Source organism: Pongo pygmaeus, chromosome 14 (assembly GCF_028885625.2).
Source record: "Pongo pygmaeus isolate AG05252 chromosome 14, NHGRI_mPonPyg2-v2.0_pri, whole genome shotgun sequence".
Lineage (NCBI taxonomy): Eukaryota > Metazoa > Chordata > Mammalia > Primates > Hominidae > Pongo > Pongo pygmaeus.
Window position 1 is genome coordinate 26,741,068 of NC_072387.2, and position 27,403 is coordinate 26,768,470.

The following is a 27,403-nucleotide window of genomic DNA, read 5'->3' on the forward strand; positions in this document are numbered from 1 at the left end:
GGTGTGTGTGGTTGTGTGTGTGTGTGTGGTGTGTGTGTATGTGTGTGGTGTGTGTGTGGTGTGTGTGTGTGTGTGGTGTGTGTGGTTGTGTGTGTGTGGTTGTGTATGTGTGTGTGTGGTGTGTGGTTCTATGCAGTGCTGCCACATGCAGATTCATGAAGCCACCACCACAGACAAGACAAAGAACAAGCTACCACCAAGGAGAACTCCCATTTGTGGCCCGCCCATCCCCTTCACCCCATCCTGACGCTCCCCCTGCACCCACGAATCTCTCCTCCCTGGGATTGTCATACCTAGAAACATCCAGTGTGTGACCTCTGAGGAGCAGCTTTTTCACTCAGCATGATGCCCTCGAGACCCAGCCACGCTGCGTGTTCACTTCTGATTGCTGAGACATCTTCTGGGGTATGTACAGAGGAATATTTTCTGAACAGTGAGAATCTAGCGCATTCGTCCCAGTTCCATTTTTTGGTCCTGGTGTTTGGTTTACAGATGGGTCTTTCATTCTCTCAGGCAGTTCAGAGGGAGGGTGCTGAGTCTGAGCCACGTGGGGAGGGCACCTGGGCACCTGTCATCCCTCGCAGCCCACCTAGAACCTGGAGGAGGAGGAGAGCTCCAAGAGGCATTCAGACGCTAGTTATTGGATTATTGCCTTTTTTCATGGAGGCAAGTCTGTCTCCTTGGAGGGCTGGGGTGGGACATGGGGGTGGGGGTCCTCACAAGCCCTAGGATGCTACCAGACTGCTCTGGCCCGAGGCAGAGGCCAAGGTCCTGTCTCATTCAGGAGCCCTTGGGCAAGCCACACAACTGTTCTTCTGTTTTTACACATGTTAAATGAGGGGAGAAGATCAGGCAGGTTCTAAGGTTTCTTCCAACTCGAATTCCATGGATTCAGGTTGGCAGAAGACTGAGCTCTAGGGAGGCCCTTCCTAAGGAAACAATAATGAAGATCGCGTACTTTATTTTGAAAATCAGGCCAGGGACAGCTCCAGTTTGGGGGGAGGGGAAGAGATTATAACTTTTAAATCTACTACGAAAATACAAAAAGGGGAATGTGACAGGGTTCCTTCCTATGTTATGTCACCATCTGTAATTAGATCCCACAGTCCAGCCCAGAATCATAATTCACATAACAGCGAAACTCATTTGCCAAGTTCCGGGTGTGTCTTGGAACAAACGTGCACATCTTCACTCCAAGGAGTTCTGCTGCCTGTTCTTCCATGATGGCGCCTGAAGAGAACAAAGCACATGAACCCAGAGAGTGAGCCCAGCCGGAGCTCAGTGCGTCCTGAGCTGTGAGAGGGGCTCTAGGCGCACCACCGGTGGCAATTAGTTGACAATTCACAAGTGGGGGGAGGGAGCGAGTGTTCTTTACATTCCCTTTCACCTTCTCCAATATTTTTGCAATTTACCAACTTTTTTCCATGTCTTTTTTATTGAATGAATTATTTTCCTACCTCTGCAAAGCCGAGACACTTAGAAATTTAGAAGCAGATTACACACACACACACACACTCTCGCTCTCTCTCTCTCTATATATATATGGAAAGCAAAAATAATTACTAAAAACTAGCATTTCCCAACGTTGAGCCAAGAGCCTTTTTCAGTAATGTCCAATCTTGCAAACACAGGTGTGAATGTATTGCCACTCCCTTTTGCCACCTCCTCCCAATTTCTCCCCGTCCTGGGCCCACCACGCACAGCCAGCTCCCCTGTGACATCCCCGCCAGCCCTGTTCCCAGCAGGGTGCCCAGGGGACAAGCGCGGCCCGGAGGGACTGGGGTATAGCGTCCAGAACAGCACTCAAGGGTGTGGACACCACAGGTGCCCAGAAATAAAGAGACGGGTCAGTTGGTAAGGTTTCAGTTCTCAGAATTTTTTTTTTCTTTGAGACAGTCTTGCTCCCTGCCCAGGCTGAAGTGCAGTGGCACCATTACAGCTCACTCACTGTAGTCTCAACCTCCAGAGATCAAGCAATCACCCCACTGAGAGGTGAAGCCAGCTGGACTTCCTGGGTCTAGTGGGGACTTGGAGAACTTTTCTGTCCAGCTAGAGGATTGTAAACACACCAATCAGCACTCTGTAAAATGGACCAATCAGCACTCTGTAAAATGGACCAATCAGTGCTCTGTAAAATGGACCAATAAGCAGGATGTGGGCGGGGACAAACAAGGGAATAAAAGCTGGCCACCCTGCAGCCAGCGGTGCAACCGGGTGTTGTCCTCTTCCATGGTGTGGAAGGTTTGTTTTTTGCTCTTCATAATAAAGCTTGCTGTTGCTCACTCTTTGGGTCCGCACCAACTTTAAGCTCTGTAACACACACCACAAGGGTCTGCGGCTTCATTCCTGAAGTCAGCGAGACCACGAACCCACCAGGAAGAAGAAACAATTCCGGAGGTGCCAGCCTTTAAGAACTGTAACACCACAAGGTCCGTGGCTTCATTCTTGAAGTCAGTGAGACCAAGAACCAATCAGAAGGAAGAAACTCCAGACACGCCACCTCTATCTCCCAAATGGCTGGGAGGCCCACGCAACCACACCTGGCTAATGTTTAAAATTTTTGTAGAGATGGAGTCTTGCTGTGTTGCCCAGCCTGGTCTAGAACTCCCTGCCTCAAGTACTCGTCCCACCTTGAAGTTCTCAGATATACTCTATTGAATTTTACCATATCTGCCTTAAGTATATCAAACCCAGCCTGGTGGCACACACTTGTAAGTTCCAGCTACTTGGGAGGCTGAGGTGGGAGGACTGCTTAGCCCAATTTTTTGAGGTTACAGAGAGAAAAAAAAAGTATAACAATCTCGCCAGTAAGAAAACTCTTCTACATTAACCCAATCTAATGTCTACTCTGTAACCTTAGGCAATTCACTTAAACTCTGTAGATTCCAAATTTCTCTTTGACAAAGTGTAGAGGCTGGATAAGATACCACTAGTATTGATGATGGTATGTAAAAGTAACAGCTGACATTCATCAAGTAGTCACCATGCACCAGACCCAGTGTTGGGTACTTTGTGTCACTTAATTCTTTAGGACCCTTAATGGCGGAGTATTATCAGTCCTAGTTTACAGATGGGGAATCCAGGGCACAAAGAGTTAAATAAGTTGTTCACAAGTCACACAGGAAGTGGTGGACTCAGGATTTTTTCTTGACCCTTAAGACCTGAATAGCCACTGTCAGTGACTTTGATGAGATATTAAATGCAGCACCTACCTGTGCACAGCAGAATCTTGCCCCGCGTCAGGTACTTGATGGTTTCTGATGTTTTTCTGAGACATTCCTCCGAAAGATAGGGAGGATCTGCTATTACGATGTCAAAACTATGTGCAGCAATTCTTTCAGGTAAGTCCAATGGATTATTGTAATCATAGAAAATAAACTCCTCTCCATACATGGCAAATCTTTTGTCATATTCAAAGATGTATATAGAAAAGTTTTCTCTGCACAGCTCTCTGAGTTTCTGGTAAACACTAGGGGCACTCACGCATGCGATTCTAGGAGACAAAATGAACACACTCATGAAACATCTTTAATAGAGAGATTACAGTGTAAACAACTTCTTCACTAAACAATACATAGGTCCGAGTGCTCAGATTTTCTTACAGGAAACAATAATGCAAACTAGTGTAATAGTCAATGTTGAGAAAAAACTTTATAGTGTCTCACTTTTAAGGAATCTGGTACTTAAAAGTCTGTAACTTATAATTTTTTTTTTTTTTTTTGAGATGGAGTCTCACTCTGTTGTCAAGGCTGGAGGAAGTGGCATGATCTCGGCTCACTGCAACCTCTGCCTCCTGGGTTCAAGCTATTCTCCTGCTATTCCTCCCGAGTAGCTGGGATTACAGGCACGCGCCACTGCGCCTGGCTAATTTTTTTGTATTTTTAGTAGAAATGGGGTTTCATCATGTTGGCTAGGCTGGTCTTGAACTCCTGACCTCAGGTGATCAGCCTGCCTCGGCCTCCCAAAGTGCTGGGATTACAGGCATGAGCTACAGTGCCCAGCCTATAGCTTATAATTTTGAGGTTATGAAAGGCTATAGTTTTTATAGTGAAAAATGTAAAATAGCAGGAACACATTATGACAAAATTTAGATGTAGTTAGCCCAAAGCCTAAATTTACCTATTATTTTCATGCTAGGCCTTTGATATTTATTTTAAATACTTTTTGTCCCAACTAAATAGTATAAAGTCATTTTGTAATGTGCATGATCTTGAAAGATAAACCCAAATAACTCCCCAACTCACTCCAGTTTTCCATAAAGATACATTAAAATGTGCTCTCACTGCAGACAAGCTATTCTGAATTTCTGCTTTGCTTCTTTTTTTGTATAAGGAAATTAAAGTATCTATCTCATTACAGCAGCCCAGTTTATGAATGGGTAGTGTTTTAAGAGTTAACTATTAAAACCAACTGCCAAAAAGCTAGAAGTAACCTAAATATGGAATTATTGAGTTGACTGTGATACACCAATTTTTTTTTTTTTTTTTGAGACAGGGTCTCACTCTGTTGCCCAGGCTGGAGTGCAGTGGCATGACCTCAGCTCACTGAAACCTCTGCCTTCCGGGTTCAAGCGATTCTCCTGCCTCAGCCTCCTGAGTAGCGGGATTACAGGCACCCGCCACCATGCCTGGCTAATTTTTGTAATCTTAGCAGAGACGGGGTTTCACCATCTTGGCCAGGCTGGTCTTGAACTCCTGTCTTCATGATCCACCTGCCTTGGCCTCCCAAAGTACTGAGATTACAGGCGTGAGCCACCGTGCCTGGACACTAATTTTTTTTATAGAGACAGGGTTTTGCCACTTTACCCAGGCTGGTCTCAAACTCCAGAGCTCAAGCCATCTGCCTGCCTTGACCTCCCAAAGGAGGCGTGAGCCACTGTGCCCAGCTGGTATGCCTATTACAATACAAAGTTCTGTGGCCATTTAAAAAAGGCTGAAGCAGCCCTCTCTATGCTGATAAGGAATGATCTCTGAGATCTATTCAAGGAACAGAACAGTGTAAAGTATGCTTTCATGGAAGTGGGAATATATGCATATAGATGTACAGGTGACCTCTAGAAGATGTCCAAGAGACAGTGACCATGGCTGCCTCATGGGAGGGTGCCTGGGGGAACTGGATACAATGGAGAAGAGAGTGACCTTTTCTCACAATTCCTTTGTCACGTTTGGATTTTTATATGTGCATACATTGTTATTCAAAAAAGGACCTAATTTAAAAATTACGCTCAGCTTTAAAAATGTGTGATGCTTTCCAACAGAGACAATGTTACCCATCTTACTTAGGTACCCATGCCAGGCTAAGCAGGCTTCTCAGCCCAAAGACACTGCAACAGATAATAGAGCCCGTGACATCGCATGTTTCTATGGAAACATGTGTTTCCCTGCTGGCAGGATACAACTCTCCCTGCACAGCAGCTCTAGATCAGGGCGGTGGGAGGGGGAAAAGAAGCTGGAGTACAGTGGGATTATAGCCTCACTGTGCTGACAGAGAATGAACTGCAACCAAAGATTATATATGCACACTATGAAAACATCTTCCGATAAAGAAGGTGAAATAAAGTTATTTTCAGACAACAAAATTGCCTCCAGCAGGCATTCCCTGAGAAATCCACCTGAAGGATGTACTTCAGGTAGGACAGTGGTCCAGGATGCAAGAAGGAATGACAGCAGAAAGACTGGTGGGTCTGGTGGGGATGGTGGTGGTTACCAGGCAGCAGTGGGATCAGAGAACCTGTGTTGAAAGCCCAGCTTTGCCACTTCCCACTGGGTGACCTTCTACAAGTGGCTGAACCTCTGGTCTCAGTGTCTGTCTTTAAACTGGAGAGTGTAACAAAAACTATTGCACAGAGATATGAGGATAGAATGAGATGACCCTGACAATGCACTTACAACAGGAGAGGGCACACAGTAAGCACTCAATAAATGCGGTTCTCATTCATCTTTAAAATGATGACTTAGTTCCTATGAATACTGAATTTGACTTTCAGAGGAGATTAAAAGTTGCTTCCAAGGCCCTCATATTAGTGGCAAAAAAGAAAGTATATGTAAAAGCAGTGTCACTAAGAAAAACCTACTAAACCACTACATATAATCAAAAAAAGAAAAAGAACAGTTAAAAGAAAAATTGAAGATTTCCCACTAAAGATGGCGGATTGAACGCATTCATTTAAATTTGCTCCCTCATGAAAGCCCACTAAAAACAAGAGTGCAATTTCACGTTGTCTTATTTAGGAATACAAGAGCAAAAACCAAAGGGCATGTCAGCGGAGACTAAAGAAATCACACTGAGGAAGCGGAACAGCAGATGGGTGGGTAGTGGGGCTCGGCAGACCTGCAATGGCTGAATCCTACACTGGCAGCTGGAAAGCTGAGAAGCGCCCTGGTTCACGTGGTGGCATACTCGAGGGCTCAGGAAGCGACAGAACCCGGTAACTCAAGAAGCAGAGGTGAAGGTGGGGCCAAAACTGGGAGGTTTTACTGAAAGGCCTATTTTAAGAAGCAATTCATTCTCAGGATTCTCTGCTATATCCCAAAGCCTGCCCCTCCACTATGATTGTGGCAGAAAACTGGAGGAGTGTTCTCTGGATGGGGGGATGCTTGGAAGGAGCCAGGCACAGTGGATGATGATGTACCATGTGGAAATTAGGAGGATTAAGTTAAATGCATTGGATGATGAAACTTCCAGCCTTTCAGTCACATGCCAACTAGATGTATAACTTCCAGTCAGGAATTAGGAGAATATTCCTTGGACCACTGACAAAACTACAAGTAAAGTCTTAGACACGGGGGTTTCCTAGGAGAACGGCTCATTCAGACGCTCCAACTGTAGAGATCAAAGCAGATGAGGCTCCCAGTTTTCGAGTGCCCCACCCTTCAATGTCCACAGACATTTAAGGAATATAGATTAGATAAATGTATCATATGAAATTAACAAACAGAAAAAGGATTTTGGAGTAAATAGAGACTATGGAGGGAGAAGAGAACTTCAAAAAATTCTATAATATTCTCAAAAGGATGAACAAGACACAATAATAAATACTCAAAGACCAAAAAAAGAGCTGCAGACAATTCCAAGCATGGAAGCAGATATGGTAAACTCAGTAGAAAGTTTAGAAGATAAAGTGGAGGAATTCTCCCAGAAAGTAAAGAGACAATGAATAAAAAAAGAAGAAAATTAGAAGATCAGGTCCAATATTCAAAGAATAGAAGTTCCAAAAAGAGGAACAGAAAAAAAAAAGTGGGGAAAGAAATAATTTAAGATAATTTTCTTAAACTGAAGGACATGTATGTTGAGGATGAATGGGCCCTCTAGGACCCAGGACAATAGATAAAAACTCCACAGTGAGGCACATTGAATACCGGGGATTAAGAGAAAATCCTAAGCTTGCTGTGGGCATGGATAGAAAAAAGCAAGTTTCCTATAAGGAATCAGAATGATACTGGATTTGTCAGCAGCAGGTGTGGAAGTTTGGAGACAATGGAGCAACGCCTTCAAAACCTGGAATGTGCTGTCCAACAAAACCATCACAATCAAGAGGAAGCGTAGGAAAAAAGCATTTTCAGACACGAAAGGTTCTAAAAACTTCCCTCCTATGTGCCTTTTCTGTAGCAGCTATCAGAGGAGGTATGCCACCATGGTAAGGCTGTAAACTAAGGATCAGGGTACAGGAAATAGGGAACCTAGAACAAAAGACAGGTATAAGGACTCCAGCATGATGATGAAGGGCAATACCAAGAAAAGAGGTGTAGTAAAACCAGCGCAAGACCATGCACACTGGGACAGGCTGCAGAGCCCTGGGAATAGGTTTTTTTTTTTTTTTAAAGAAGTTGAAATATGTTTGAACTTACTGATAGGATATTTAGACAGACAGTTTGGGGGTTAATCAGGGATACGGATATAGAATACATTAAGCCTTTTAGAACCATTTGACTTTTTTTTTTTTGAGACAGAGTCTCACTCTGTCTCCCAGGCTGGAGTGCAGTGGTGTGATCTTGGCACACTGCAACCTCTGCCTTCTAGGTTCAAGCAATTCTCCTGCCTCAGCCTCTTGAGTAGCTGGGATTACAGGATGCACCACCATGCCCAGCTAATTTTGTATTTCATAGAGACAGGGTTTCACCATGTTGTCCAGGCTGGTCTCAAACTCCTAATCTCAGGTGATCCGTCTGCCTCGGCCTCCCAAAGTGCTGGGATTTCAAGCATGAGCCACCATGCCCAGTCACCATTTGACTCTTTATATGCATGCAAAGTTCTGATAAAAATAAAAACCAGGCCAGGCACGGTGGCTCACGCCTGTAATCCCAGCACTTTGGGAGGCCAAGGCAGGTGGATCACAAGGTCAGGAGTTCGAGACCAGCCTGGCTAATATGGGGAAACCCCATCTCTACTAAAAATACAAAAATTAGGTGGGCATGGTGGCGTGTGCCTGTAGTCCCAGCTGCTTGGGAGGCTGAGGCAAGAGAATCACTTGAATCCGGGAGGTGGATGGAGGTTGCAGTTAGCTGAGATCACACCACTCTGCACTCCAGCCTGGGCAACAGAGTGAGAATCCGTCTCAAAATAAATACATACATACATACATACATACATACCAAATTAACGAAAAAGAAAATCTATATTCTTAAAACTTCAAAAAGGTAAGATTTTCTCTTTTGAACTGAACTCTATAACTATAAAGATAAGAAACAGGTTAGAAAATGTTTAAAGGAAAAGAGATAAGACATTCCACAATGAATAGGTTTCTGAGTGTGTCTCTAAACCCAGTGTTGAAGCAAGTCTTAATCTGTCATATGCTGCAAACCTTGATCTACAATATTTACAGATTATAGTTCAGACTTCTTACAAACCATCTGTCATCTAGGAAGGACATTCAAAATATTACATTAGATACCAAAAAGAGAAATAAAATTTGAATCTCACCTGCCACCTTCTCCTACAGCTGCAATTGCCTCCTGTGCAAGTCGCAGAGCAGTTTCCTGACTGTACCAAAACTGGCTCAGTTGCTGTAACCGAGAAATGGGTTGATAGCATTTTAGAACTGGCATAAGCTTTGTTTTTTTAATTTATATATAATCTATACCAGTGGACAGATATTTTGTTCTTTTAATTTATATATAATCTATACCAGTGGACAGATATTTTTAAAAAGTTTTTCTTTTGAAAATTAATTTTTCTTCAAAATTACTTTAAATTAATACAAGCCCCTAATGAATTAATGAAATCTAGGCACTGAGTATCAACAGCTATTAACACCACAAAAGGAGACAACCAGTGTTTTTCCCAATAGAACATGCCCCTACCTTTGTGTGAGTTTTGCCAAAAAAAAAAAAAAATAGAACTTGAATCTGATTAAGCTTCTAGGTTCAACTAGCAATGAACAGAATTACAAACACAGAGGATGGAAGAATGAGTTCACTAACACCAGAGGATGCAATCAGCAAAATCCAGACTGTGCTCCTTGTCCACAGCCTCATCTTACCTTATGCATGTTTCCTCAATTACTTGTTTTTCCCTTGGGGGCAAGTTTGTTTTTCATCTTGCTCCTTCTGCTTCATGCTGATTGATGATTTTTTAAAAATTTCTAGTGATCTTTAATTATCTATTCATAGTTATAAATTAAGCAGGAGTTTAATGGAAGAAGTAGCATGGTTTTCCTCTGCAATCATACAAACCTATTTCTCCAACAGGCCTCTCTCTTCCCTGAATGGCAGGCTGGGGGCAGCCAGTGGCATGAGGCGAGCCAACTGGGGGTTCTCTGCTTTAAAAAATCTGCCCTGTGTGGAAACAACTTGAATGCCCATCAACTAATGGACAGAAAAAATGTGGTACATTCATACAATGAAATATTATTTGGCCATAAAAAGGAACAGGGTACTGATATATGCTACATGGATGAGCCTTGGAAACATGACACTGAAAGAAATCAGACACCAAAGGCCACATACTGTGTAATTCCATTTATATGAAATGTCCAAAGTAGCAAGTCTACAAAGACAGAAAGCAGATCAGTGGTTGCCAGGTGTTGGGAGGATTGGGGAATTAGGAGGTAACAGCTGAAGGACATAGGGTTTCTTTTGGAGGCAACAAAAATGTTCTAAAATTCACTGTGGTGATAGTTCTGTGTCCAAAATTGGTGGGTTCTTGGTCTCACTGACTTCAAGAATGAAGCTGCGGACTCTCGCGGTGAGTGTGACAGTTCTTAAAGATAGTGTGTCCGGAGTTTGTTCCTACTGATGTTCAGATGTGTTCAGAGTTCCTTCCGGTGGGTTCATGGTCTCGCTGGCTTCAGGAGTGAAGCTGCAGACCTTTGTGGTGAGTGTTACAGCTCTTAAGGTGGCACATCTGTAGTTGTTAGTTCCTCCCATCCAGAGTTGTTCCTTCCTCCCGGTGGGTTGGTAATCTTGCTGGCTTCAGGAGTGAAGCTGCAGACCTTCACGGTAAGTGTTACAGCTCATAAAGACAACCGCAGACCCAATGAGTGAGCAGCAGCAACATTTATTCTGAAGAGCAAAAGAACAAAGCTTCCACAGCCCGGAAGGAGACCCAAGAGGGTTGCCGCTGCTGGCCGCGGGCAGCCTGCTTTTATTCCCTTATCTGATCCCATCCACATCCTGCTGATTGGTCCATTTTACAGAAAGCTGATTGGCCCATTTTACAGAGAGCTGATTGGTCCATTTTACAGAGAGCTGACTAGCCCATTTTACAGAGAGCTGATTGGTCTGTTTTGACAGGGTGCTGATTGGTGCGTTTACAATCCCTGAGTGAGACACAGAGTGCTGATTGGTGCATTTACAATCCTCTAGCTACACATAGAAGTTCTCCAAGTCCCCACCAGATTAGCTAGACACAGAGCACTGATTGGTGCGTTTACAAACCTTGAGCTAGACACAGAGTGCTGATTGGTGCATTTACAATCCTTTAGCTAGACACAAAAGTTCTCCAAGTCCCCACTAGATTAGCTAAACACAGAGCACTGATTGGTGTGTTTACAATCTTTTAGCTAGATACAGAGTGCTGATTGGTGCATTTACAATCCTCTAGCCAGACATAAAAGTTTTCCAAGTCCCCACCCGACTCAGGAGCCCAGCTGGCTTCACCTAGTGGATCCCGCGCTGGGGCCTTGGGCAGAGGGGCCCACCAGTCCCATGCCATGTGCCCGTGCTTCTCAGCCCTTGGGCAGTTGATGCGACCGGGCACCACGGAGCAGGGGCGGCGCCCCTCAGGGAGGCTTAGGCCGTGTGGGAGCCCATGGTGGGGGAGGAGCCTCGGGCATGGTGGGCTGCAGGTCCCAAGCCCTGCCCCGCGGGGAGGCAGCTGAGGGCCGGCGAGAATTCAAGCACAGCACAGGCAGGCCGGCAGTGCTGGGGGACCTGGCGCACCCTCTGCAGCTGCTGGCCCGGGTGCTAAGCCCCTCACTGCCTGGGGCTGGTGGCGCCAGCCCGCCGCTCCGAGCGTGTGGCCCGCCAAGCCCGCACCCACCTGGAACTCGCACTGGCCTGCGAGCACCTAGTGCACAGCCCCGGTTCCCGCCGGCGCCTCTCCCTTCACAGCTCCCTGCAAGCAGAGGGAGCCGGCTCTGGCCTCAGCCAGCCCAGAGAGGGGCTCCCACAGTGCAGCAGCTTGCTGAAGGTCTCCTCAAGCGTGGCCAGAGTGGGCGCTGAGGCTGAGGAGGCGCCCAGAGCAAGCGAGGGCTACCAACACGCTGTCACCTCTCAGTTGGATCTATCTGTGAATTTACAAAAAACCACTGACTTGCTGGGTGTGGTGGCTCATGCCTGTAATCCCAGCACTTTGGGAGGCTGAGGCGGGTGGATCACCTGAGGCCAGGAGTTCAAGCCAGCCTAGTCAACATGGTGAAACCCTTCTTCTACTAAAAATACAAAATATTAGCCGGGAGTGGTGGCACGTGCCTGTAATCCCAGCTACTCAGGAGACTGAGGCAGAAGAATCACTTGAACCCGGGAGGCAGAGGTTGCAGTAAGCCAAGATTGCACCATTGCACTCCAGCCTGGGTGACAGAGCGAGACTCAGTCTCAAAACAAAACAAAACAAAAAAAACCATTGACTTCTACACTTCTAAAAGGTGAATTTATGGTATGTGAATTATATCTCAACAAAACTGAGATCTGCTTAAATAAGGAGAGCTTTACTCAGAGTATGGAGGACTTTTGTGTACTTCCTTCCTGAATGGAGCTGCCTTTTTCCTTCTTTCTGTGCTATGCTGGAGCTCTGGAGTTATCTGTGTCTCTTTCTGGCTTTCCTACCCAAATTAGGGCATCCCAAAGCAGATTCTCCAGTTTGTTTAGTGAAAAATCCTCAGAGATTCAGCCAGGAGGTGAGTACCTCCGATTCTATGTATGCCTTCTGGATATGATCAGAAGAAGGGGAAGAGACCAACTGGCCCAAAGATGTCAGCAGGCCATCCTTTAATTAATCGTGCAGAAATCGGCCCATGAGCCACTTTTATCACTTATGTTCATAGAGTCTGTGTTTCTTTTCTGGAAGACAGACTCTCATCTTTGCTCCAGTTCCCAGAGAGGCTGGTAGTTTCCTCCGCAGTTCCACAGACCATCTTACACCCACTTTCTTTTTCTTCCAGAAATTTACTGAAATTTCTGTCAATAGCATCCTTTGTTTGTTGTTTTTTAACATTGTAATTACTTTTTTTTTTTTTTGAGATGGAGTCTTGCTCTGTCGCCAGGCTGGAGTGCAGTGGTGCAATCTCAGCTCACTGCAACCTCCATCTCCCGGATTCAAGCAGTTCTCCTGCCTCAGCCTCCTGAGTAGCGGGATTACAGGTGTACACCACCACGCCCAGCTAATTTTTGTATTTTTAGTAGAGATGGGGTCTCATCATGTTGGCCAAGATGGTCTCAATCTCTTGACGTTGTGATCTGCCTCCTTGGCCTCCCAAAGTGCTGGGATTACAGGGGTGAGCCACCGCGCCCAGCCTGTAATTACTTTTTAAAAACATCTTTACTCTTCATTCAATGGAAGAGAAAAGTGATCATTCATATGACCAGTCTACCATCTTGAGTCAGAAGGTAACAATCTTACTTAGTACACAAATTTTACCTCTTCAGACTTAACTTTGTAACCTAACATTGTAAGGCATCATAGCTGAGTTTCTTAAATAAAACTAAGAAACTTACACTTGACCCTTCCAGAGTTTATTTCCCTTTTGACAGTGATTTAATTATTCCTGTTACAAAAATGCTACAATGAGTATTCTAAATATTCCTTTTTGTATACATGTGCATATAAAAATCTCTGTGTAGAGATTTTTAGAAATGGAATTCGTGGTCGAAGGGCATATACAGTTAATATTTTGGTAGATATTGCCAAATTGCCCTCCAAAAAGGTTGGACCAATGAAAATGACTACTAACATTTTACTCTTAATTTGCATTTCCCTATTGTACAGTTGAGTATCTTTTCCTATATTTAATTTTAATTTTAATTTTTATTTTGTCAATTGTTGCTAGCATTCCCTAATTTTCCACTGGGTTTACTGTTTTATTATTTATTTGTAGAAGATCTTTATACAGTCTTCGAGAAAAAAAAATGACAGGTGTCAAATAGAACTAGCTTGCAACTAGTACCTAGGCCCAGATGTTCCCTACTTAACAGAAACTATTTCAAAGAACACCAACATCAGACTGAGTTATTCCTGTGATGGAGCAAGATAAAAATATGACCATTCTGTAATCATATCTGAATGCAGATAAAACAAGAACACTGTGCAAATCACAAAAATGACGATGGATGTCTCTTTCCCAGCTAACAGGAGTGCCTGCTGATACTTTACCAATTACATCTTTAACTCCATTTGATTCCTCCCACCTCCTACATAATAATTATTCTGGCTTTCTGACAAAGTTGCTCCAACACCTAATGCAAGCCAAACTCACAGAATAATCTCCTCTTAGCTGCCTCTTACTGAGATGTCCCACAGGCTGCCCGTGGTCCTCAGCCTCTCTTGTTGCAACAAGTAACAGACCCCACTCTGTTTGCCTACAGGTGTGTTTCCTGGTATCTTTGGCTGGTGGGCATGGACATCTGGATATTAATCCTTTGCTCTTATGCATGAGACAAATATTTTCTCCTCGTCTTTCTCTTGTCTCTTAAACTTGTTTATGGTATCTTCTGTTATCAATAAGTTTCTTATTTTGTCAGTGTTATCAATCTTCTCCTTTCTGATTCTTAGTTTTGACTTGTTTTTCTACCTTAGGTCATAAACATATTATCCTATATTTTCTTTTAATACCTTTATTATTTATTTTTATTGAGAGAGAGTCTCACTCTGTTGCCCAGCCTGGAGTGCAGTGGCACAATCTCAGCTCACTACAACCTCCAGTTCTGAAGTTGAAGCGATTCTCCTGCCTCGGCCTCCCAAGTAGCTGGGATTACAGGTGTCCATTACTGGGCCTGGCTAATTTTTGTATTTTTAGTAGAGATGAGGTTTCACCATGTTAACCAGGCTGCTCTCGAACTCCTGACCTCAAGTGATCTGCCTGCCTCAGCCTCCCAAAGTGCTGGGATTATAAGCGTGAGCCAACATGCCTGGCCTAATACTTTTATTATTTTTATGTTTAGCTCTTTAATCCACCTTGACTTTAATTTTGTGTGTGGATTATAAAGATTGAATTTTTTTTCCAAATCTAGGATACATCAGGACTCAATTTACACCTGTCACTTTCTCTCAGTGGGTTTCCTTGACTTCCCCTCTACCTCAAAAGTCTGGGGAGGTGTCTTGCGTTTTGCTCCCCATTTTGCTCCAATCATCACTTTTGTCTTAGAATAGTTTGCTTGAGAGCAAGGACAGTGTTTTATTTATTGTTATACTACACTTGACCTTGTGCTTTTTTTTTTTTTCGTATTTTTATTTTACTTTAAGTTCTGGGATACATGTGCAGAATGTGCAGGTTTGTTGCATAGGTATACATAAGCCATGGTGGTTTGGGGCACCCATCAACCCATCATGTAGGTTTTAAGCCCCACATGCATTAGGTATTTGTCCTAATGCTCTCCCTTCCCTTGTCCCCCACCCCCTGACAGGCCCCGCTGTGTGATGTTCCCCTCCCTATGTCCATGCCATGTGTTCTCATTGTTCAATTCCCACTTATGAGTGAGAACAAGCGGTGTTTGGTTTTCTGTGCCTGTGTTAGCTTGCTGAGAATGATGGCTTCCACCTTCATCCATATCCCTGCAAAGGACATGAACTCATCCTTTTTTATGGCTGCATAGTATTCCATGGTGTATATGTGCCACATTTTCTCAATCCAGTCTGTCACTGATGGGCATTTGGGTTGGTTCCAAGTCTTTGCTACTGTAAACAGTGCTGCAATAAACATATGTGTGCATGTGGCTTTATAGCAGAATGACATAATCCTTTGGGTATATACCCAGTAATGAGTCAAATGGTATTTCTCATTCTAGAGCCTTGAGGAATCGCCACACTGTTTTCCACAATGGTTGAACTAATTTACACTCCCACCAACAGTGTAAAAGCATTCCTATTTCTCCACAGCCGTGCCAGCCTGTTGTTTCCTGACTTTTTAATAATCACCATTCTAACTGGTGTGAGATGGTATCTCATTGTGGTTTTGATTTGCATTTCCCTAATGACCAGTGATGTTGAGCTTTTGTTCATATGTTTATCAGTCACATAAATGTCTTCTTTTCTTTTGAGAAGTGTCTGTTCACATCCTTCGCCCACTTTTTGATGGGGCTGTTTTTTTCTTGTAAATTTGTTTATGTTCCTTATAGATTCTGGATATTAGACCTTTGTCAGATGAGTAGATTGCAAAAATTTTCTCCCATTCTGTAGGCTGCTGTTCACTCTGATGATAGTTTCTTTTGCTGTGCAGAAGCTCTTTAGTTTAATTAGATCCCATTTGCCAATTTTGGCTTGTGTTGCCATTGCTTTTGGTGTTTTAGTCATGAAGCCTTTGCCCATACCTATGTCCTGAATCGTATTGCCTAGGTTTTCTTCTAGGGTTTTTATGATTTGGGGTTTTACATTTAAGTCTTTAATCCATCTTCAGTTAATTTTTGTATAAGGTGTAAGGAAGGGGCCCAGTTTCTCTTTTCTGCATATGGCTAGCCGGTTTTCCCAGCATCATTTATTAAATAGGGAATCCTTTCCCCATTGCTTGTTTTTGTCAAGTTTGTCAAAGATCAGATGGTTGTAGACATGTGGTGTTATTTCTGAGATCTCTGTTCTGTTCCATTGGTCTATATATCTGTTTTGGCACCAGTGCCATGCTGTTTTGGTTACTAGCCTTGTAGTATAGTTTGAAGTCAGGTAGTGTGATGCCTCCAGCTTTGTTCTTTTTGCTTAGGATTGTCTTGGCTATACGGGCTCTTTTTTCTTTCCATATGAAATTTAAAGTAGGTTTTTCTAATTCTGCAAAGAAAGTCAATGGTAGCTTGATGGGAATAGCATAGAATCTATAAATTACTTTGGGCAGTATGGCCATTTTCACAATATTGATTCTTCCTATCCAAGAGCATGGAATTTTTTTCCATTTGTTTATGTCCTCTCTTATTTCCTTGAGCATTAGTTTGTAGTTCTCCTTGAAGAGGTCCTTCACGTCCCTTGTAAGTTGTATTCCTAGGTATTTTCTTCTCTTTGTAGCAATTGTGAATGGGAGTTCACTCATGATTTGGCTCTCTGCTTATCTATTATTGGACCTTTTAAAAGGTTTATTTGGATGGTCTTACTAATATGGAATGGTTCTAAATCACTCAAAACAAGATGGCAGGCCAGTCGCAGTGGCTTATGCCTGTAATCCCAGCACTTTGGGAGGCTGAAGTGGGTGGATCACGAGGTCAGGAGTTCAAGACCAGCCTGGTCAAGATGGTGAAACCCCATCTCTTCTAAAAATACAAAAATTAGCTGGGCATGGTGGCGGGAGCCTGTAATCCCAGCTACTTGGGAGGCTGAGGCAGAGAACTGCTTGAACCTGGGAGGCGGAGGTTGCAGTAAGCCGAGATTGTGCCACTGCACTCCAGCCTGGGTGACAGAGCGAGACTCTGTCTCGAAAAAAATAAAAATAAAAATAAAAATAAAACAAGATGGCATTCAAAAGGGCTATAACAATTAAAACAAGGTACAATTCAAAGTGGCACGTGGTATGAATGAAAACATTAATAACACATCTTTAAACCAATAAATATTTACTGAATATAATGAAAAAGAGAACTGCTTCAAATATTTCCCATCTGGATGTCTGCATGCTATTTACTGAATATTCACTCATAAGTCCACGTTTAAAATATTTCCAAAGACAAATGTACATATACATGTGGGTATATGTATTAATTCATATCTACATCTGTCTATCCATTTTTTTTTTTTTAGACGGAGTCTCACTCTTGTCACCCAGGCTGGAGTGCAATGGCGCAATGTCGGCTCACTGCAGCCTCCGCTTCCCGGGTTCAAGTGATTCTCCTGCCTCAGCCTCCCAAGTAGCTGGGATTACAAGTCCATGCCACCACACCCGGCTATTTTTTGTATTTTTAGTAGAGACGGGGTTGCACCATGTTGGTCAGGCTGGTCTTGAACTCCTGACCTCGTGATCCACCCGCCTTGGCTTCCCAAAGTGCTGGGATTAGAGGCATGAGCCACCGTGCCTGGCCATGTCTATCCATTCTTATCTACAGGAAAAATGCCTAGCTCTGACCTCTACCTCTGCAAAGGACAACTGGAAGAAAGCCCCTAGCATACAGAGAATGGAAGGTTTTTGAGTTCACTTGATTTTGGAGGTGGCAGATGGTATCTGCTACCATGCACCATAAGTGGTAAGAGTTGTCTGCTGGTTGACTACTGAACTGCCTTTCTTCCTCACTCCAACACCACCAGGGCACAATGATAGATTTTGGCTCTCCTCATATCATTCCATAAAGATAAAGAGTCCCACTCCTTTTTTTAAGATATTTGAAATACAACCTTATTCTGATTCTAAATGAAAAGGAATAAGAATGACAGTAACAAACAAGATTTCACCACTGAGCATTGTGATGTGACTGTAGCAGTCTTGTATTTGAAACTCAAGAAGGAATCAACTGCATTCCAAAACAGCTAAATATGCAAGTCTGAACAATTAAGGTATTTTTAAAACTGTGACATTTACTTTGAATCCCATTTATCTCCAGCATCCCGCAGATGAAGCACACATCCACTTACCTACATAATAAATGGGCACATTTGTTACCTACGTAATAAATGTTGCACTGCTGATGTCACAGGACAAATAAAACTAGACTTCTGATGCTGGGCTCCAGCTTCATTCTCACAGGTTATCATCCTCATCAGGGAGATGATGATCTCTGAACAACTTCTATTTAAATAGTGCTCATATTGCACTGTTGATGCTGAGTCCATGACAGCCTCTGATGGGGCAAGGGCAGGTATGGCAACAACCTCCAAGTTAGGGTCTCCAATAAGCTTCCTAGCAAGCCAGAGGAAGAGCTCTTCAAAGTTGCAGTAACTTTTGGCAGAAATGTCATAGTACTGAAGATTCTTCTTTTGGTGGAAGAGAACACATTTTGCCTTCACTTTCCTGTCCTTTATACCCACTCAGTTGCCCTCAACACAATGGGGATGTTTTCACATAATCATACCAGATCTCTGTGCCAGTTAGGCACATTCTTTTTTTTTTTTTTTTTTTTTTTGAGATGGAGTGTCTCTCTGTCACCCAGGCTGGAGTGCAATGGCACGATCTCAGCTCACTTCAGCCTCCACCTCCCGGGTTCAAGAGATTCTTCTGCCTCAGCCTCCCAAGTAGCTGGGATTACAGGCACATGCCACCATGCCTGGCTAATTTTTCTATTTTTGTAGAGATGGGGTTTCACCATGTTGGCCAGGCTGGTCATAAACTCCTGACCTCAGGTGATCTGCCCACCTCGGCCTCCCAAAGTGCTGGGATTACAGGCGTCAGCCACCACAGGATCTCGGGACATTCTTGTAAGTAACTCTCGGTGTCACATCAAACATTATAATGGCATGCTGGGCTTGGATATAATAGCCATCTCTCACGCCACCAAATTTCTTCTGGCCAGCTGTATCCCATACAATGAATGGGTCCTCTGTTGGTGTGCAACACAAGGCAATGAACCTCAATACCCAAGGTAGCTATGTACGTCTCAAATTCACCAATTGACATTTCATAAATATAGTTTTTCCAGTACCACCATCACCAACCAATACAAGTTTGAACTGGACTTGGGACTCTCCTTGGGCAGTCATCGTGATGTTCCTTCCAGAATCGTCTTTGTGCCTGTCCAACTGAGGAGAACCCTGTTCTTAATATGTTACATGAACATGGCTTTAAAAGTCAAAAGCAGGCCAGGCGTGGTGGCTTACGCCTGTAATCCCAGCACTTTGGGAGGCCGAGGCGAGTGGATCACGAAGTCAGGAAATCGAGACCAGCCTGGCTAACATGGTGAAACACCGTCTCTACTAAAAATACAAAGAAATTAGCCGGACGTGGTGGCCGGCGCCTGTAGTCCCAGCTACTCAGGAGGTGAGGCAGGAGAAAGGCGTGAACCCAGGAGGCAGAGCTTGCAGTGAGGCGAGATCACACCACTGCACTCCAACCTGGGCGACAGAGCGAGGCTCCGTCCAAAAAAAAAAAAAAGTCAAAAGCACTACTAGGCTTATAAAGAAAAACAACAATAGTCTTCTATCCCATGACCCCCTGCCATTGAGCCTCACTCCTCAGAAGCAACCATTTTCAACTCTTGGCTCTTTCTCTGATCATTTATTGCCACATCTCTAAATACTACATTTTAAATGCTATCCCTTGATAATCCATCATATATATACTATGTATTTATTATGATAGATGAGGATTTTGCTCACTCATACACAGTATTTGCCTTTCCTTCACCCTCCTAATATATAGTTTTTTGTTTGTTTGTTTGTTCGTTTTTTTGAGCCAGAGTCTCACTCTGTCACCCAGGCTGGCGTGCAGTGGCATGATCTCGGCTCACTGCAACCTCTGCCTCCCAGGCTCAAATGATCCTCCCACCTCAGCCTCCCAAGTAGCTAGGACTACAGGCATGCGCCACCATACCTGGCTAATTTCTGTATTTTGAGTAGACATGGGATTCGCCATGTTGGCCAGGATGGTCTCAAACTCCTGACCTCAGGAGATCTACCCCACTAGGCCTCCCAAAGTGCTAGAATTACAGGCATGAGCCACTGTGCCCAGCCCCAATGTAGTTTTAAAGCAAGTTTTGGTTAGTTAGAATTAAGTGTCAGTGTTCATTATTGAGCCAAGTGGTATACTATAATTGCTTTTCCTTTCAGTAGAATTCCTTTTTGGTTTTCCTAGAGTAAGTAAATGCATGACTGTTTCATTTGCTTGGTTAGTTTGTATTTATCCCTAATTCTTCTAACATCCTCTATTGGCCTTTCAATACAATTTTCTATATATTGGATATCCTATCACTTTTATATTTCCCCTGAAGATCTCTGTCCTGGAACATGCCATCCTCCTACTACATTGTAGATGGACTGCTCTCCAGACTTGCAGCACAACCGTTACACTGGGACATTCTGTGTCACCATCATCCTGGGAATTCCCTCTCCTACTATATGCATCAGATTTCCTATTCCTTGGAGCTTATGTCTTCTTTCTTTTCACTTGCAGCAAACCCTCCTGCAAATCTTGAGAAGTACGCAAGAGGTCAATGTAATGAGACTTGTCATATCTAAAATGTTTTTATTTTGTCCTCACACGAGTAATAATTTAGCTGGGTATAGAATACTAGGCTACAGTTGGGTGTGGTAGTATGTGTATAATCCCAGCTACTCAGGAAGCTGAGTTTGAGGATTGCTTGAGCCCAGGAGTTTGAGACTAGCCTGGGCAACATGGTGAGACTCCATTTCAAAAAAAGAAAGAAAAGAAAAGAAAATGAAAAGAAAAGGAAAAATAATTCTAGGGTGAACAAAATTTTCACTCAAAATATTGAATGTATCACTATTTTTAAAAGTTTCTAATAAAGCTATTGAGAGGTGCAATGTAACTCATAGTCCAAAGACTGTAGGAGACCCGTTTTTCTTCTGGAAGGTTCTAGGATGTTCTTTGTCATCTGTATCCAGAATTTTCATAATCATCATAATCATGTATCTTAATGAGGGTCTTCAGTTCTGGGAAATTTCTAATATTCTTTAAAGCTTTCCTTCCCTCTTCATTTTTTGTTCTGTTTTTCTGGAATCTTATTTGTTGAATATTGAGCCTCCTGGATTTATCTGCTAGTTTTCCAATGTCTTCTTTCCTATTTGTACATATTTATGGGATACATGTGATATTTTGTTACGTGCACAGAATGTGTAATGATCAAGTCAGGGTATTTAGGGTATCCGTCACCTTGAGTATTTATCATGTGTTGGGAACATTTCAAGTCCTTTCTGCTAGCTATATTGCAATATACAATACACTATTGTTAACTATAGTCACCCTAATCTGCTGTAGAACATTAGATCTTATTCCTTCTATTTAACTATATGTTTGTACTCATTTACCAATCTCTTTTCATCACCCCCACCCCACCTTCCCAGCCTCTGGTATCTATCTTTCTATTCTCTATCTCCATGACATCAACATTTTTAGCCTACGCATATAAGAACATGCAATATTTGTCTTTCTGTGCCTGGCTTATTTCACTTAACATAATGACCTCCAGTTCCATCCACTTTGCTGCAAATGACATAATTTCACTACTTTTTATGGCTAAACAGTATTCCATTGTGTATATATACCACATTTTCTTTATCCATTAATTTGTTGATGGACAGGTTGATTCCTATCCTTGTTATTGTGAATAGTGCTGCAAGAAACATGAGGAGCAGTACGTTTTTGATATGCTAATTTCTTTTCCTTTGAATAAATATTCAGTAGTGAGACTGCTAGGTCATATGGTAATTCTGGTTTTAGTTTTTTGAGAAATCACCATACTGTTTTCCATAGTAGCTATAGTAATTTACATTCCCACCAATGGTGTATAAGAGTTCCCTTTCCTCCACACCCTTACCAGTACCTGCTATTTTTAATCTTTTTAATAGCCATTCTGGGATAACATTACATCTCACTGTGGTTTTGATTTGCATAACCCTAATGATTAGTAATGTTGAGCTCTTCCTCATATACCAGTTGGCCATTTGTATATCTTCTTTTGAGAAATGTCTATTCAGGTCCTTTGCCCATTTTAATGGGATTATTTGGTTTTGAAATTTTAGTTGAGTTTCTTATATATTGTAGATATGAGTCCCTTGTCAGATGAATAGTTTTCAAATATTTTATACATCTCAATGGGTTGCCTCTCCATTCTGCTGATTGTTTCCTTTGCTGTGTAGAAGCATTTAAATTTCATAGAGTCCCATTTGTCTATTTTTGTTTCTTGCGCTTTTGAGGTCTTAGCCATAAAATCTTTGCCTAGACCAATGTTCTGAAGTGTGTCCCTTATGTTTTTGGCTAGAAGTTTTATAGTTTCAGGCCATATGCTTAAGTCTAATCCATCTTGAGTTGACTTTTGCATATGGTGAGAGATAGGGGTCCTGTCTCATTCTTCTGCATATGGATATCTAATATTTCTAGCACCATTTATTGAAGAGGTGTCCTTTCCCCTTGGCACCTTTGTCAAAAATCAGTTGGCTATAGATATGTGGATTAATTTCTGGGTTCTCTATTCTGTTCCATTGGTCTATGTGTCTGTTGTAATACTGATACCATGCTGTTTTGGTTACTATAGCCTTGTAACATCATTTGAACTCAGGTAGTGTGATGCCTCCACCCTTGTTCTATTCGCTCAGGATTGCTTTGGCCATTCAGGCTGTTTTTTGGTTCCATAGGAATTTCAGGACTTTTTTTTTTTCTGTGAAAAATGACATTAGTATTGATAGAGATTGTACTGGATATATACATTGCTTTGGGTATAATCATTTTAACTATGATTATTCTTTCAATCTGTGAGCACGGGATGTCTTTCCATTTGATGGTGTCTTCAATTTCTTTCCTCAGAGTTTTGTAGTCTTCCTTGTAGACACCTTTCACCTCCTTGGTTAAATTTATTACTAGGTATTTCTTTTTTTTGTAGCTATTGTAAACAGGATTGCCTTCTCAATTTCTTTCTCAGCTGGTTCATTACTGGTGTATGGAAATGCTACTGATTTTTGTATGTTGATTTTGTATCCTGCAATCTTATTGAATTTATAAGATCTAAAAGTTTTTTCCTGGAGTCTTTAGGTTTCTCTAGGTGTAAGATCATATCATGTCATCTATAAAGAGGGACAATTTGACTTCCTCTTTTCCAATTTAGATGCTTTTTATTTATTTTTGTTGCCCGATTGTCCTGAAATTGTAACTGAAAGTTAGGACTTTCAGTACTATGTTAAATAGCAGTGGTGGAAGTGGGCATGCTTATCTTATTCCTGATCTTAGAAGAAAGACTTTCAGCTTTTTCCCATTCAGTATGATGTTAGCTGTGGGTTTATCATATATAGCGTTTATTATGATGAGGTATGTTCCTTTATGCCTAGTTTGTTGAGAGTTTTTATCATGAAGTGATGTTGAATTTTTTAAAATGCTTTTTCTGCAGCTATTGAGATGATCATATAATATTTGTCCTTCAGTCTGTTGATGTGATGTATTATGTTCGTTGATTTGCAGGTGTTGAACCTTCCTTGAATCTCTAGGATAAATTCCATTTAATCATGGTGTAATATTTTTTTGATGTACTATTGGGTTCCATTTACTAGTATTTTGTTGAGGACTTTTGTGTCTATATTCATCTGGGATACTTGCCTGTAATTCTCTTTATTTCTTACATTATTGTCTGGTTTTGGTGTCAGGATAATGCTGGCCTCATAGAATGAATTAGGGAGAATTCTCTCCACTTCAAACTTCTGGAATAATTTAAAGATAATTGGTATTGATTATTCTTTTTAAGTTTGGTAGAATTCAGCAGTAAAGTCATCTGGTCCTGGACTTCAGTTGTAATGTCCCCTTTATTTCTGATTTTATTTATTTTTGTCTTTTGTCTTTTTTCTTGGTTAGTCTAGCTAGTAGTTTACTGATTTTCCCTATGTTTTCAAAAAGCCAACTTTTCATTGATCCATTGAATATTTTTTATTCTGCATTTTGTTTAGTTCTGTCTGCACTTTGTTACTTCTTTCCTTCTACTCATTTTGGGACTGGTTTGTTCTTGCTTTTCTAGTTTCTTAAGGTGCATTGTTAGATTATTTATTTGAAACCTTCCTACTTTCTAGATGTAGCTTTTTATTGCTATAAACTTCACTCTTAGCACTGTTTTTGCTGTATTCCATAGATTTTGGTATGTTGTGTTTTGATTTTCCATTGTTTCAGGAAATTTTTGGACTTCCTCTTTAATTTCATCCCTGACCTAATGATCATTCAGGAGCATATTTAAATTCCCTGTATTTTTAGTTTCCAAAGTTTCTCCTGTTATTGATTTCTAGTTTTATTCTGTTATGACCTGAGAAGATATCTGACATTTCAATTTTTCAAAAATTGTTGAGACTTGTTTTCTGTCCAAACATAACCACAGAGACTGGAGAAGGTTCCATTTGATGATGAGAAGAATGCATATTCTGTAGCTGTTGGATGCTATGTTCTGCAAACGTCTCTTAAGTCCATTGGTCTAAAGTGCAGTTTAAATACAATGTTTCTTTGTTAATTTTCTATGTAGATGATCTATCTAATGTTGGAGTATCCAGCTATTACTGTATTCATGCCTATCTCTCCTTTTAGATGTAATAAGATCTGCTTTATATATCAGGTGCTCCAGTGTTGGGTCCATATATGTTTAGAATCATTGTTTACTCTAGCTGAATTGATCCCTTTATCATTATATAATAACCTTGTTTCTTTGTACTGTTTTTTTACTTAAAATCTGCTTTATCTGATATAAGTACAGCTAGTCCTGCTTGTTTATGGTTTCCTTGTGCATGGAATATCTTTTTTTTTTTTTTCCCATCCCTTTACTTTCAGTCTGTATGTCTTTACAGGTGAGATGAGTTTCTTGTAGGCAGCATATAGGTGGATCAAGTTTTTTTTTCTTTAAATCTGTTCAGGCAGTCTCTATCTTCTAAGAGGAAAGTGTAATCCATTTACGTTCAAGGTTGTTGTTAATATGTGAGGACTTATTCCTATCATTTTATTAATTTATTTCTGGATCTTGTATATCCTTTGTTCCTTTCTTTCTCTCTTATTGTTTATCATTATGGTTTGGTGGTTTTCTGTGTTTGCTTTACCAGTGGGTTTTATACTTTAGTGTATTTCCATGATGGTAGATTTCATCCTTTTGCTTCAATGCATAGGACTCCTTTAAGTATTTCTTGCAGGGCTGGTCTAGAGGTGATGAATTTCCTCAACTTTTACTTGTCTGGGAGTCTTGATTTCTCTTTAATTTATGAAGAATAATTTTGCTTGATATAGAATCTTTTGTTGGCAGTTTTTGTTTTCTTTTTTTTTTTCTTTCAATATTTTGAATATATCACCCCATTCCCTCCTGGCATGTAAGATTTCTGCTGAGAATATGCTGTTAGTCTGATGAAGTTTCCCTTTTAAGTGACTAGTCACTTTTGTCTTGCTGTTTTTAGAATTCTCTCTTTGACTTTTGACTTCTGACAGTTTGACAATAATGTGCCATGAAGAATACTTTTTTGAATTTTATCTGTTTGGGAATCTCTAAGCTTCCTGTATCTGGATGTGGAAATCTCTTGCTAGACTTGGGAAGTTTTCAGCTATTATTCCATGAAATAGGTTTTCGATCTCTTTTGTCTTCTCTTTGCCTTCTGGGACCCTGAAAATTTTTTAAAAGCCTGGCATGGTAGCTCCTGCCTGTAATCCCAGCACTTTGGGAGGCCAAGGCAGGCAGATCATTTCAAGGCCAGCCTGGCCAACATGGTAAAACCCTGTCTCTACCAAAAATACAAAAAAAAAAAAAAAAAAAAAATCACCAGGTGTAGTGGCACACGCCTGTAGGCACAAGAATCGCTTGAACCAGGGAGGCAGAGGTTGCAGTGAGCCGAGATCGCACCACAGCACTCCAGCCTGGGTGACAGAATGGGACTCCGCCTCGGAGAAAAAGAAAATTTAAAAAAAAATTGGCCACTTATGGTGTTCCTTACGTCATGTAGGGGAAGATGGAGCCAGGCTGAGCAGGCCTGTACTCAGGATTCCTGGTGGGAACAGCAGTAGCTGTGCTATTCTTAGGGAGGGTGGTGTGGCTTTCAGTGGCAGCAGCCATAAACAGGAGGTTGGGAAGTGCACACTTTGGCCCTAGTCATGGCTATAAGCAGGGTAGCTTTTCCTAAGGGAACTTTTACTTGTGCAGTGGTCCTGCTACTACCGGCATTGGGTTTCTTGCTGCCAATGGCTCACACTTCAGCCCTGGTGGCAGCAGACCACAGCAGCCTCAGCTGAGTCTAGGGGAAGTCAATGGGGCTCCAGAGATGTGGAGATGCAGGGGCTGTTGGGTGTCATGGCAGGATTCAGTCTTGTGGGAGCTGGGCTCTCAAAATGGTGCCTTGTGTGGGACTTGGCATGTGCTCCCTATCTGGAGCAATGCCATCACGTGGTCTCCAGGCAGTTCCCTATGTTTGCCTCAGGGCATTCATGGGCCAAAAGGGCTCTTCTGTGGCTAGAATTGCAGAATCCTTGGTGGGAATATAAACTGCTAGAAGTCACTCACTTAGCCTTTCCCCACACTGGGGAGCCTCTCCAGGATCCTAATTGATCCCTGTCAAGCAGACTGCCTCACTTCCTCTCCTTCCTCACCTTAGGTGTTTCCTGTCACTTCCCTGTTGAATTCCAGCATTCTCTCTAAGGTAATCTATTTGAAGTGAGATTATTGGCTCAATATTTTGGTTCTTATTTGTGGAGGAGGCAAGTACCCAATACCTCTAGTCAGACATCATGGCTAAATCTTGTCTGTCAATTTTTATGCTTTCTACATTTCCTCAATTTTATAATCAAACCAAAGTTTCAAAATTAGAAAAGGTGTTAATTCTAAGCAGTGGGATTAGGACTAGTTTTCATAATTAGAAAAAAAGTACATAGTATTTTAAAAATTAAGCAGAAGGAAAAAAGAAAAAGACAGACCACCTCAAGAATAATGCAGTACTTCAAATTTCCTATATTTGTTAGTTACAGAAGCATCAAGCTAGAAGGTAAACAGACATAAAGAAGGGAAACAGTGAGAAAGAGGCTTTAGAATAAGTGGAACATGTGGAATAAATGGAAAGAAACATGTTTATCACAGTTAGTTTCAAACAGGGTAAATAGCAAAAGTTTATATAACTCAGAGATCCAAACTGGACACAAAAATATTAAAGACTATAAAAAAATGATAAGCATACAGAAGCTTCCTTC

At 41.9% G+C, this 27,403-nt stretch overlaps 1 protein-coding gene and 1 pseudogene across 14 annotated transcripts in view; both read right to left on the reverse strand.

The window, feature by feature from the left end:
• The window catches only part of EEF1AKMT1 (EEF1A lysine methyltransferase 1), a 208,275-nt gene that overhangs the window by 160,238 nt on the left and 20,634 nt on the right, over nucleotides 1–27,403 (reverse strand). For 11 of the 14 annotated variants that reach the window (XM_063650599.1, XM_063650592.1, XM_063650594.1 and 8 more), the window contains exons 3-4: nucleotides 8,920–9,002; nucleotides 3,213–3,493 (exon numbers count right to left, since the gene is read on the reverse strand). In XM_063650599.1, the coding sequence (XP_063506669.1) occupies nucleotides 3,213–3,493; nucleotides 8,920–9,002 (364 nt within the window). Of the gene's footprint in view, nucleotides 1–28; nucleotides 1,231–1,860; nucleotides 2,311–3,212; nucleotides 3,494–8,919; nucleotides 9,003–27,403 lie in introns of those variants that run through there. The other 3 variants (XR_010123481.1, XM_063650598.1, XM_063650600.1) reach the window with 3 other exon arrangements.
• On the reverse strand, nucleotides 18,296–19,251 carry LOC129011886 (GTP-binding nuclear protein Ran-like; annotated as a pseudogene).